At 43.3% G+C, this 14,049-nt stretch overlaps 1 protein-coding gene across 6 annotated transcripts in view; it reads right to left on the reverse strand.

Moving 5' to 3' along the window:
* Window positions 1-14,049, reverse strand: part of ST3GAL6 (ST3 beta-galactoside alpha-2,3-sialyltransferase 6) — a 78,851-nt gene that overhangs the window by 18,909 nt on the left and 45,893 nt on the right. For 5 of the 6 annotated variants that reach the window (XM_068546873.1, XM_068546872.1, XM_068546871.1 and 2 more), the window contains 3 exons: window positions 13,300-13,377; window positions 9,028-9,131; window positions 7,918-7,981 (listed from right to left, as the gene is read on the reverse strand). In XM_068546873.1, the coding sequence (XP_068402974.1) occupies window positions 7,918-7,981; window positions 9,028-9,131; window positions 13,300-13,377 (246 nt within the window). The remainder of the gene's footprint in view (window positions 1-7,917; window positions 7,982-9,027; window positions 9,132-13,299; window positions 13,378-14,049) is intronic. The other variant, XM_068546874.1, reaches the window with a different exon arrangement.

A 14,049-nucleotide genomic window follows, 5' to 3' on the forward strand; every position in this document is an offset into this window, starting at 1 on the left:
CTGAAAACGCTGCCTTATAGAGAAACTGCAAAGCAGGAGGATGGCCAGAGCAGTGATGCGGACACTGATATCCCTTATAGAGCTTGGGCTCTTTTCAATAAATACACTGCTGACGTCTTAAGTTGTCAAAGACCATGCTCCCACTCTGGCTGGTTGCCAGTGTAACCTGGCTCTGCCACTGCTGACATAATGGATTCTGCCTGGGTGAGCAACTAGGCAGCCTTCGCAAATCCCCATCCATTTAGCAAGCAACTGACTTAACACAGGTGCTTCCATTAAGTAAGATATTTATGTTTAGTTACTCTATAACCACCTATGCAGGACTCAAGCACTCTTCACAGAATCTGGCGGGCTTGCGGAATGCGATGGTGATGGCCAGGGGTGGAGAGCTGGTTCCTGTACGTTAAGCGAGAGCAGAGATTTTGTGACCCAGGATTTCGCTGCTCTGGCTGTGGGAGGGTGTGCTCCCACTGAGGAGAAAGCAGCAATCCCCAGGACCAGGGTGCAAGCTGGTGCTACAGAGCTCCACACACAGCCAGGAAGGGTCAGGACCTCATAACATGGGCACATTTTAAGTATTCTTTCTCTGTGATGCAATTCCCTGAAAATATCCTCAATCACTAGTGAAGTTCATAAAAAAGCACGGCCACATTGTGTGAGCTGTGCTTTGGAGATTAACAAGGAACCGAGTCCTGAGAAATCAACGGCGACAGCGTAGGGAAACGATGGCAAGAGAACTAGAGGTGTGTCACTCCAAACCGTTTGTCCTAGGTGTGGCATCATGGTGCCCTCTGAACAAAGTGGCTAGAAAGGAATCTAGAGGGCACCTCAACCATCCCCCCTCCTTTTTAACAGCTTTTGTTTAAATTGAACTATAATTCACATGCCCTAAAACTCACCCATCTAAATAATAAAATTCAGCAGGTTTTAGCATATTTGCAAAGCTGCGCCACAATCACCATTATCCAATCCAGAACGTTTTCATCACCCGACAACGACACCCCACAGCCAGTAGCGGTCACTCTCCATTTCCACCCCCATCCCAACCCCTGTCTGTGGCACAACTAATCCACTTTCTATCTCTATAGATTTGTCTATCCTGGCCATTTCATATAAATGGAGTCATACAATATGTGATCTTCTGTGACTGACTGCTTTCACTGAGCAAAATGTTTTCAAGATTCACTCATGCTCTAGCAGGAATCAGTACTGTGTTGCTTTGTATGGCTGAATTACATTCCATTGTATGGCTATACATTTAATTTATCCATTGAGCAGTTGCTGGACATTTGGTTGTTTCCACTCTGGGGCTATTATGAACGATGCTGCTATGAACATTCATGCACAAGTTTCACGTGGTTATATGTTTTCAATTTAAGCTTTCTATTTTGAAATAATTCTAGATTCACAGGAAGTTGCAAAAATAGTACTGAGAAGTCCTGTGTAACCTTCACCCAGTTTCTTCCAGTGGTTACACTGATTTAAGTTATTAACTTAACTTTATTAACTAGTAAAGCTGACATCGGTATAATGTGCATATACAGATCCACCTCCTCTTTTGTAAAACCAAGGTTCAGAAACTCCGAAACCTGCCCAAGGTCCCAGGGCAGTTACGCCTGACCCGCTGACTCTAGCAACTTTTCACCAGTACCGCCCCTCTATTTCAGATGGCCCATGCCCACCACCTGCCCTCCCCTCTCCCCGACAAAAGAATAAAAACAAACTTTTCTAAGCTATCCTTTTCTATCCTTAGCATCGCTCCTCTGCTGCCGAAGTTCTGGTCAGACGGCTAGTTTGAGTATTCCCATAAAAGGAGGAACATGGAAAAGAAAACAAACACGAAAAGATTAATCATTGTTTTTAAATGGTTTGTCTTTTTGGAACTAGCTAGAGAAGGTGGTTGCACAATACTGTGAATGCACTAAGTGCCACTGAATTGTTCTCTTTCAAACGGTTCACTTTATGTTGCGTGAATTTCACCTGAACAAGAAAAAAAAATGATTTGTCAACATTTCTTTGAGACTTTTTTTTTCCCCATACTTAGGATCCTCTGGCTCAGCGGCAAATGACAGAGAAGGCCAACTGGCATATTTACTGTGCATGATCTTCAGGAAGAGAGTTGAGAAAAGAAAACTTTTTCACTAGTATCTATTCAGAGAAGATTCTATCCAGATCATTTATCTTTAAGGGGCAAAAAACCCACAAAAAAACAAACAAACGAAAACCCCTATTTAAGGTACATCTGTTTCGGTGAATTTACACATGTACCCTGGAGGTGTTTTAGTTTAGCCCTGTCAAAGTATTAAAAATGGTTTGAGGTTAAGGACAAAGGTGGAAGCCACATTACATAATGGGGGGGGGGTGCGATTTATAGCCCTGGAAATCCTAAAGAATATACCCAAAAGAATTCACAGTTCCAGAATTCTCTCCCCCTTACCTCTTCAGATGACACTCAGTCTAAGACATTTAATTGTGGAGTCTTCTGTTTTTGCGCTGCTGGTTAAATGCAAAGGGAGGAACTGGAGAAGAGTGGAAGTCTGGAGACCTCTTAACCTCTATGGACCTCAGTCCTGTCATGTTTAAAATGAGGGGACTGGACTAACGATCTCCATCCTTCCTGCCTCTGACCCTCTCTGTGACTTTACTGTGCTTTTGGGTCTGGCCCTCAGTCCACACAACTGAGCAGGAACAGGTGAGGTGAGGTAACTGGGATTCTTTAGGGAACAGTTTAGCAGCCTCAGTATTCACCCCATCCCAACCTGCTGGACCATTGCTCAGGAGAGAAACTCAGAAAGAATATAAAGGAAAAAGCCCAAGATTAACCCTCTATTAAAAATACATACCGGGCTTCCCTGGTGGCGCAGTGGTTGAGAATCTGCCTGCCAATGCAGGGGACATGGGTTCGAGCCCTGCTCTGGGAAGATCCCACATGCCGCGGAGCAACTAGGCCCGTGAGCCACAGCTACTGAGCCTGCGCGTCTGGAGCCTGTGCTCCGCAACGAGAGAGGCCGCGATAGTGAAAGGCCCGCGCACCGCGATGAAGAGTGGCCCCCACTTGCCGCAACTAGAGAAAGCCCTCGCACAGAAATGAAGACCCAACACAGCCAAAAATAAATAAATAAATAAATAAATAAATTTATATTAAAAAAAAATACATACCAAAAAGATAACTAAAATAATAAAATACAATGGGGTATGTAAATGGCCTATCATGTGTTCTCATCTTTTCACAGGGAAAATTGAGAACTCCTATCACAAAATTAGGGCGAAAGGCAACTTTCTATAATGAAAATACTTTTTCTAACAGATGTGATTACAAGAAGGGAGGCAAATTATTACGATTATTACTAAGTGACCAAAAACTTTGAAAAAGAACAGATTTGGTGGGGGGGGGGGTGTGGGATGGAGGGGTTAGGGAAGAGGGGAGGTAGAGCAAAGAAGCAGCATGGGCTTCTTCTCCTGGGCTCTTCCACACAGAGTTATGGCCAAACATGCACACTCCTGTTCCCTTCCCTCTTTATTTCTGGCCCAAGTTCTTCATGGTAGCGACTTTAGAAAAAGGCTCTCTCTGCCTCACTGAGTTACTTTACTCACATTACCTACAAAGGTGGCATAAATAAGACCTCATAAGAAACCCCGCTTCGAAATGATCTGCAACACCAATATGTTTCAACAGCTTTCATTTCCAAGAGAGAAACCACAGTTGGCTGCTTCAAGCACCGAGCTAGGTTGGTATAGTGTTACGTAACTGACTTCAGAATCTTGAATATTTCCAGGCACAGAAACAGAAAATGGTGGACGACACTGATAAAGACTGCTACTTGCCCCTCAATAATTATGTTTCATTTGTCTCTTAAAATAGGACTTTCTCTCTCTCTCTCTCTCTAAGGTGGGTACACAGCCACATGGAATAGAGGCTACATTTTCCAGTCTATCTTCCAGAAAGGCCTTGTGATTATACCCCTAGCCAATGGGATATAATTGGTGGTTGCTAGCAAATTTTTAACAATCAGTCCTCTTTGGGAGAGACGGGGGTGATGGGGAAGCCCTAGTTTGCAGTGTTTGCCAATTTCCATGGTATAAATATACTCCCACCATGGCTAATTTCAAGCTTCTACCTTGATGGCACTGAACACGGACTGGGGAAGAGCGGCAGCTCTCGCAAGTTGGTACCAACAGGCTCCAGCACATCACTGGCTGTAATAAAGTGTTATATGTAATTTCTGGGAAATGTCCTTAAAGAAGGAGGCAAGTCTTAATGGCTGGGGGCATGCCCTTCCCCCTTCATCCTCCCCGCTGGCCAGAATGTACACATGACTGGTGAAGTCCAGCCATCAGATTGGACCATAAGGAGGAATAACAGAGTCACAATAGAGAAGCCTTGGTCTCTGATGATCAACAACTGCTAAGCTGGCCTGAGATTGCTTACCTGCAGGCTTCATTTACATGACAATTGTGAGAAAGAGGAAAAGTTGTATATTGCAAATGCAACTGATATTTGGAGTTTTCCCATTCACAGTAAAATCTATCCCAACCAAGGGCATCACACATGCTAAATGAGATAAGTAAAGGATTCAGATTTGAAACAACAAAAAAATGTCTGAACCTTTCTGGGAGGGACAAAGAGGATAGAAGGTGAACAGAACAGCCAAAGGGGGAAGGGACTTGAAAATGAGGTTCTCACCTCTCTGCACCTGAGCCCCTCCTCTCTGACCTACAGACCCCTACAGAGAGTGAGCAAGCCTCGGCCAGCAAGGCTTCCTCCTGGTACACGAGGGCCACAGCTCCCGGATCCACAGCGAGGGCTCAGGGAGGACTCCCCAACTAAGGGCGGTCCAGATCCTCTGCCAGAGAAGGACAGACTGTTCTCACGCCTCTTTCTTCTACAGCATTTCCCCAGGCAGAGAGAGAGATGGGAAATGTATAAGGTTATTTGGGGGGATAGACTGAGTTGACTCCGAGGCAGTGATAGGCAGGTTAGTGTATTCTGCCTTTCTGGGGTTTACTTAAAATATATTTATTGCTCAGGCATGGGCTGGCCTGTTATGATCTTTGGATTGTACTGTGGGTTTCAGACAAATGTAGAATGACTTACTTAAAATGCAGGCAAAATTTATTATTACACGTGAACTCCTCCTAAAAGTTAATATCTAAATGAAGATAATAGTGTCACAAGTATATTCTTATCCACTTTCAAAACACTCTTTCCGAAGTCTCTAGGGACCAAGTTTGCACACATCACACAAGCAATTCAGCAATGCTGAGTGTCTAGTGCATCACTGCCCTCACTCTGGGAGGATCCTACAGGGATAGTCTCCATTCACTGTACACCTGCACAGTTTCTGCTTGTACATTGACGGTACTTCCATCTCTTAACAACTTCAGACGCAAGAACCTTTGTGCAATCAGCATGATTTTCCGTCCTTCCTCACCACCCACACCCACCTCCCTCCCAATGCTAGTGATGCTGAGAACCCGATGTGGGTTGATGGTGGGAGTGGGGGGCAGGAGGAAAGGGTGGGGAGCAGCCAGACCAAGTCAGCAAGAAGAGAGGAGGTGGTCTGGGTGAGGCACATACAGATGATGAACACCTGTGCAGGAAGAGGCTCTGAAAGCAACTAAATAAAGCACAGCTAGTTCTAAGATAAAAACCAGGCAATGACTGAAGCCCGCGCGCGCCTAGAGCCCGTGCTCTGCAACAAGAGAAGCCACCGCAATGAGAAGCCTGCGCACCGCAACGAAGAGTAGCCCCCGCTCGCCACAACTAGAGAAAGCCCGTGCGCAGCAATGAAGACCCAACACAGCCAAAAATAAATAAATAAATAAAAATTAAAAAAAAAAAAAACTTGTCAAAGAAAAAAAAAACAGGCAAGAACAAAAGTTCCAGTCACGTCCCATCAAGAATCCTGACAGGGCTTCCCTGGTGGCGCAGTGGTTGAGAATCTGCCTGCCAACGCAGGGGACACGGGTTCGAGCCCTGGTCTGGGCAGATCCCACATGCCGCGGAGCAACTAGGCCCGTGAGCCACAATTACTGAGCCTGCGCGTCTGGAGCCCGTGCTCCGCAACGGGAGAGGCCGCGATAGTGAGAGGCCCGCGCACCGCGATGAAGAGTGGCCCCCGCTTGCCGCAACTAGAGAAAGCCCTCGCACAGAAACGAAGACCCAACACAGCCAGAAATAAATAAATTAATTAATTAATTAAAAAAAAAAAAGAATCCTAACAGTATCTCACATTTACAGGGCCAAGGATTTTTTTCAAAGCTTTGCAGATACCTGCTACAATTATTTAAGGTATAACCATTATCACTGTTAAGTCAAACATCCAGCCCGGGATGGACCCACCCAGGTTCACATCCTGGCTCTGACATTTACCAGCTCTAACAAACTACATATGTTGGCCTGGCCTCAGTTTCTCAATTTAAAAAATGGAGATCATCAACCATACTTTGCAGGGTGGTTGTAAAAATTAGAGAGAATTGATAAAAAGCACACATGCCAAAGGTCTGCATAAAGCAATATCCTACAGATGAGAGCTGTATAAATTTTGGTTAGAAAAGAATGTATATGGTTGCTGTGGATATGTGATCAAAACTTGAAATTGATTAGGTTGATGGCATAGTTTTAAATTATAAAAAGTACAAACTGAAATGAACCAGCATTATTATATAATCTACACCTCAATAATCTGGGCCCCTGACAGAGAAAAATTAGATAAATTCAGACAAAATCTAGCACTGCTCCTCCAGCTCTGTTCTGTGAACTATCTCCATTTTCACACCTCCGTCTACTACCCCCATTTCTGCACCCACCAAAAAGCACCTCTATTCTCTTGGATAAGAGGGGGAATTCTGCCATTTTCCTTTTTAATGGAGGCCTCACAGCTGCAGATCACCCTTCTCATCCCACTGGACAACTGGCCAAATTCTAAAGTACAGCTTAAAACTTTGTGAAATAAGTCCACCTCTGTAAAATAAGTTGACTTGCTAAGAAGTCTGTCTTTGGCAACTCAATTCCTAAGGGATTAAATGGACACCAAATTTTTCTAAAAACTAAACTGCCTTTTGTAGTCAGAAAATGTGTACCTAGGGCTTCCCTGGTGGCGCAGTGGTTGAGAGTCTGCCTGCTAATGCAGGGGACACGGGTTCAAGCCCTGGTCTGGGACGATCCCACATGCCGCGGAGCAACTAGGCCCGTGAGCCACAACTACTGAGCCTGCGCGACTGGAGCCTGTGCTCCTCAACAAGAGAGGCCGTGATGGTGAGAGGCCCACGCACCGCGATGAAGAGTGGCCCCCGCTCGCCGCAACTAGAGAAAGCCCTCGCACAGAAACGAAGACCCAACACAGCCAAAAATAAATAAATAAATAAATAAATAAATAAATAAATAAATAAATAAATAAATAAATAAATAAATAAAAAAGAAAATGTGTATCTAAGCAAGCTGTTCACTTCCCTCAAATGTAATTCTGAATAAAAGGAAGAGAGCTGCTTCTGAAATCCAATATTCAAGTGAAACAGAAAAGATCCTCATAAGGGAGCAGTTTAGAAGATGTATGGGAAGGTATGGGAACCATGCCATGGAAGGAGGCTGTGAGCTGATTAACAGGGAGTGTGAATTAATTCTTCAGTAACAACAACTTAGAAAAGATGAACGTGGGTTAAAAATGTCCTGACTTGGGACTAGCATGGCACATCATCAAGACTGTCTGCAATCTTTTGAGCCAACCAATTATGCAACTTCTAAACTATATTTGTAGTTTGTTTACTTCAAGTGTCATAGAAATAACTCCTAGGCATTTTAGTTATGCACAAAAGCTATGGAATCTTCCTGAGTGAATATATTTTACACTGGGGTACGTATTTTGAATCAACTTAGCTAAAACTAATAGTAAAACAGAAGCAAGAAAACAAACTCACTTGTCAAACTCATCAAAGAGATCACAACTCTGCAGTTTTGAAAGAGCAAGTCGAAAGTATTCGGCTAGAAAACAAATGGGAGTATTATGAATAAAAGCAATCATGACTTCTTAGGTACACAGTAAACCACCTTATCTACTGCCCTCCCCAAAACCCACTTCAAACTGGTATGGCCACCTGTGATTTATTCTGTGGTGAAAATTCATGTTACAACTGCAATTAGCCAGCACTACTTAACAGGCTCACTCAAAATGGTAAATGCTCTACGGACATTCTCCAAAAACCCCAGAAAAATAAGATGCTTAATCTAAAAACAATCATAACCAAAAATTAATCATATCAGATGATTCTGAAACTGACATCGGTATAGAAATCAATATTCTGCAACTTTAAACCTATTAGATTATCAAACTCTCTGCAATGTATTTTAAACACACACACACACACACACACACACACACACACACACACACACACACACACACACACACACCAGGATCAGCTGAATAAGGAAAGTCTAACTCAGGAAACTACAGGCTTGTCACCTCCTAGGCTTTCAGGGTCTCTCAAAATCTAGACTATAAAATTGTGCAAGGCAAAGCAGTTGTCACCAAGCAGAGGGAAAATCGTTTCATCATTAGTAAATGGAGTAATTCTCTCCAAATTTAGCAAAAATAAAATATCCTCTGATTAAATTAAAAGATTGACCAAGGACCTAGAATGTGCTGATGACATAAAATAAAACTCATAGGTAAAGAGGTGAAATGGGAAATAGGGAGGAAGTTAACCCACAGGGTTGTCTTGCTAATTCTGAATTGGAATAAAGTAAGGCATTGAAACTCATGAATAATACAGTGGCAAAACAAAAGTGAAAAGCAGTTTCTCAAAAACAAAAAAATCTACCTTTTGTCATTCTTTTATTCCACACTGACTCAAAATGAATGGGGATTTATGTATTAAAATTTAATTCCTTTCACCCAATCCCCAAATCTTATCCTTAGGAATCATTATGAAACAGAAAGATTAAAAGGCCTTAAAATTATATAAACATGTGATTCACATCAAACACCACTCATATTAATAGGGCAGGGTAAGAATAATATTACTGACCTGATGTTCTTATCCCATAGGGCAAATCAAACTTATCGCTACCATACAAGGAAGCAGTATTTTTAAAATCAGCTGCACACAGAAAAGGGTGAAACTGATGAAACCTGGAAGAAAAGGATGAAGAATGATTTTCCCAAATGTGTATAATATTTGCATGTTTTTAAAATCAGAACTGTAAATAACTGTAGTATGTCATTCCTATTGTTGTATTAACTATACGTGAATGTATAATTATTTTTAAGATTCTTTAAAAATCATCTTAAACACTATTTAAATATTACCTACAAGGGGATGTGCACTGGAACTACACACCCGGAAGGGAAACGCTTTCCAAGTAGTAAAACCAAAATTATGTAACAGCTTTGAGTGGGGAGTAGGGGGGGGGCACAAAATTTAAAAACCAGCAAACACCAGTGACAGCCATCTACAGGGAGAGATAAAGGAAGAAATAAGGGAAAGTAGAAGTACAGATGCTGATCCACTCCCAAAAGAAAACGTACCATAAAGCTGTTGTCAGCTGTGAAAATAAAAACACACTGAAAGTCAGAGGTAGCTAGAACTGAACTCTTTCCTGAGGTCATTAAGTTAAAATTTACTCAAGAACAAGAACCACGGGTATTTGTCTTCTTGTTGCCTGCCCTGCCCCCCTGCTCCACTCAGGTACTCTCTCAGACAACAATGTTTGATGAGGCGCCTCTGTTTTTTCCCTCACTTTTAGCTCCTGGCACAGAGTAGGCAGACAACATACATTTAAGAAATGACTGAATGGGGGCTTCCCTGGTGGCGCAGTGGTTGAGAATCTGCCTGCCAACGCAGGGCACACGGGTTCGAGCCCTGGTCTGGGAAGATCCCACATGCCGCGGAGCGACTGGGCCCGTGAGCCACAACTACTGAGCCTGCGCGACCGGAGCCTGTGCTCCGCAACGGGAGAGGCCGCGATAGTGAGAGGCCCGCGCACCGCGATGAAGAGTGGCCCCCGCTTGCCGCAACTAGAGAGAGCCCTCGCACAGAAACGAAGACCCAACACAGCCATAAATAAATAAACAAATTTTTTAAAAAAGAGAAATGACTGAATGAATTTCAACTCCAAACTAATTCTTTATGGGACCATTACGAAGTAGAAAGAAATAAGTTTTTTTTTAATTAAAGAGAAGGAACAGGGACTTCCCTGGTGGTCCAGTGGTTAAGACTTCGCCTTCCAATGCAGGGGGTGCGGGTTCAATCCCTGGTCAGGGAGCTAAGATCCCACATGCCTCCGGGCCAAAAAACCAAAACATAAAACAGAAGCAATATTGTAACAAATTCAATAAAGACTTTGAAAACGTCCACATCAAAAAATAAAGAGAGCGAGATAAGGAAGAGGTAAAGCACATATTAAAATGCCATTTCCACCTACCAGGACTAAGTACTGCAGAGCAAGTCAAGCTAATCCTTATCCCATCCCCAACACATGGCCCCTTCTTTCCGGCATTATCAGTTTTGATCTTCCTTAGTATAAAAATTGCAGGTGGAGATAAGAGCGCCCCTGGGGTTTCAGAGGCTGCATGACAAAATGGAAATAAACAGCAGTAGGGTAGGGACAAATTAGCTTCAGCTTGATCCTGGCTTTGCTACCCAGGAACCACTAACCTTGGCAAGTCACAGGAGCTCAAGATCTTTAGAGCTGAGCTAAGAACTTACACCATATTCAGACTAAGCAAAGAGGTGAGAAACCAGCCCTTCCTACTCGAGAAGGGTGTGTGTGCTAGATTCAGTTGTGACAAGTGTTAGCAGCCTCAGGGGTCCAGCCAACTTAAAAAGGTCATTATCTGTATCAGGGTTGATCCCTAAGCTTAGGATCTGCTCTGGGAAGAGGAAGTGTCAGGTCACCTGACTTAAGACTGAGAGGAGATTCAAGATCTTCCCAGGCTTCCTTGGGAAAGTAAACCATAGATGACTTTGCACCTTGAGGTGAAAGCAATAAAGGACACTATTCTTCGGAGCTGGTGGGAGTGATAATGATGGTAACTGATGATTAACGTCTACTGCCAGTCAGACCTTGTACTAGGTGACTTAACATTTTATTTCTAAACGAAATAATCGTTAAGCACTGTGGCAAAGAACGTGGCCTGCCATTTCAGTAAACAAAGGATGTTGAAGCCCATCAAGCCTTCGGCTACTGCAGCTGCCCCCCCACCTGTGCACCCTGAGGGGAATTCAGGAGGAAGGAAAACAGGATACTGGCCCCAGATAGCTGAGGTGCGTATCAAAGGGATAATTCCAATAATACAGTTTCTTGCATCTTCCCACACATAGAAAAGGGGTAAATTCATTATCTTGAGATGTCTGGTTTTTCTTTAATTAGCAGTAATTTTTTTTAAAATTTATTTATTATATTTATGTTTGGCTGCATTGGGTCTTCGTTGCTGCACATGGGCTTTCTCTAGTTGCAGTGAGCGGGGGCTACTCTTCGTTGCAGGCTTCTCATTGCAGTGGCTTCTCTTGTTGCAGAGCATGGACTCTAGAGTGCAGGCTCAGTAGTTGTAGCGCAGGCTCAGTAGTTGTGGCGCACGGGCTTAGTTGCTCCGCGGCATGTGGGATCTTCCTGGACCAGGGCTTGAAACCGTGTCCCCTGCACTGGCAGGCAGATTCTTAACCACTGCGCCACCAGGCAAGTCCAGCAGTAATCTTTTGATGTTCGACTCCCTGTTTTTTTGTTCCCAGAAACTCCTATAAATCCTGGCTCCTCTCTCTTTGGAACAGTCCCTCAGAGCTATCTGAGAGGCTGCCATCCCAGGCTACAGTCCTCAGTAAGGTCCCCAAATAAAACATTCTCAACTTTTAGGCTGTGCTTTTTTTTTTTTTTTTTCAGTGGACGAGACAAAGAAACCGAAGCTATAAAAAGTGAAGTTACTATTATCTGGAGTCACTAACCCATACCTGACAAAGATGAAACCACACCCAAGCTCAGTGCTAAGGAAAGGTGTCCTCTTCATAGCACTGCAGGTAACTCCGCCAGGTTTCCCAGCAGAGCTTCTCCTGATGGCTACTGCAAAGGAGGGAGCTCTGCCTCCAGGGAATACTATTCACGTGACAAACGTGCAGACTTGCACACCTGCTGAGCAATCTTTCATAAATACTTAAACCCTTTTGGGTTTTCTCAGAAAGAAAATGCCTTTTCTCTCGAAAGCTGAAGAGTACCTTGATTCTAGAGTAGCACTTTGAAGCTGCAGTCTGCAACCCATAGGTGGCTCATGAAGTCAATTTTGCGAGTCATGATCAGCTCATTTTTAAAAAGTGAATAGAACAGAATACAGGGTATCTGGAGTAGGAAAGGTAAAAATTCTTTCTTTTTTTTATTATAAATATGTATGAATACTAAGTTCCAAAGCAAAATGTATTTCTTACTATGGGTCATGGTAAAAAGAAAAAAAAGTTTAACATCACTCTTCTAGTTTTGCAGTGGTCCTAACTGGACACACACCCACAGATTGACTACAGGCAGCCGCGGCACACCTGTAGTCAGATGTAAAAATATTTTATGTATCTAAAGTTTTCCAGAAGGTTGGCTGGTTTTTAAAGGGACCTGTAGCCCCAAAAGGTTAAGAACCAGTCATGGAGAGATACAGTAATACGATAAAAGAAAATAAGAAAAGACAATATGAATTTTAGATCCTTAAAAGATAAAATGCTGAAAAGCCTGTATGTGTTTTACACACTTCAACATGCCCAGACCCGACTGTCATTGATTTCTATTAATCTGGAAGCATTTTGACCAGCACTCTATCAAAGCAGTGGTGACAAAGGAAAAGAATATTTATGATGGAAGAGTAAATTCTCTACAAGTCCTGACAACCATAATGAACAATCATTATTTACATTCTATGTAGTTCATTAAAAGTCTGGGAAAGGAAAATATCTACTGTAAACTTTAACCTAGAAGTTAAATAACAAGGGTGGAAAATAACATGGAAACAAGGGTGGGGAAAGAAAACCCTAAAAGGACAGTGCACTCTTTTATGATCAAACACAAATAGACCTCTCTAATCTCACCTGTGTGAAAAGAATACTGGTCTGACTGAGTTCTTCAATGCCTTTTCTTAAAATATATGCAGAGTTCTGACTAAAAGCACAAAAAGACACAGGATAGTCAAGCTCTTCCTGAAATGTAGGCTAACCACATTATGTACTTACACTGCTAAGATCTGCATGAAAAAAGGCAAACAAGTGTGGAGAATGATTACAAACACATTTTGAACATTTTGTGTGCCACGGTTTCTTTTGTATTTTTACCTCAGGAGAGAGGCAAAAGCTGGCTTTGACAAACAAGGCTGGATCTTATTTCTCCTCTTCATTTCCACAGGTGGCACCCTATGAGACAAAAATAGCATCAGTCAGAAACCAGAACTAGCAAGATGGCCCAAAGGGAAGAAAACGCCCTGGGAACCCACGTGGTGCCACCAGTGAGAGGCTTCTCAGGCAGGGAATAGAAACGCTCACCGCAGCCCCTGAGGTATGACAGCAGCTTCTCCTAAGTCCTGGACACATTTGAGGATTCATGAATGCAAAGCAAGAGAGAGTGGAAAAGGCTGAGGTGACGAGTGGCCCAGAAGGGTCAAAGAGCAGTGACTCAAAGGACCCTGTGAGAAGAACTAGGATCATCACACTGTGGAAGCCAAGACCAGACTCACGTTTTAGAAGTTCCTGAAAGCCTGAGAAATGCACACGGCTATGTGGGTCCTCCGTGCCACACGCGGGCACACCCATGGGCAGCAAACACCACAGAGACACTGCCCGGACCAGATTCCGTAGCCCCTGCCCGTGCCCCAGGGACTCCACAAATCCCACCATTCAGAGTCACATGTCTAACTCCCTTCTATTCTTGGCACAGGTTAGGCGCTTGTGTGTCCCCTGAATGGAGCACTTGTCTCCACAATTTCAAAGGGTATTGTGATACAAGACAGAGCACAACAATGAAAACAAGTGAAGGGGACAGGATCCAGACTCAGCCAGGAAAGAGCAAAACAGCCTAATATAAAAAAC

The sequence above is a fragment of the Eschrichtius robustus genome, chromosome 6 (assembly GCF_028021215.1).
Source record: "Eschrichtius robustus isolate mEscRob2 chromosome 6, mEscRob2.pri, whole genome shotgun sequence".
NCBI lineage: Eukaryota > Metazoa > Chordata > Mammalia > Artiodactyla > Eschrichtiidae > Eschrichtius > Eschrichtius robustus.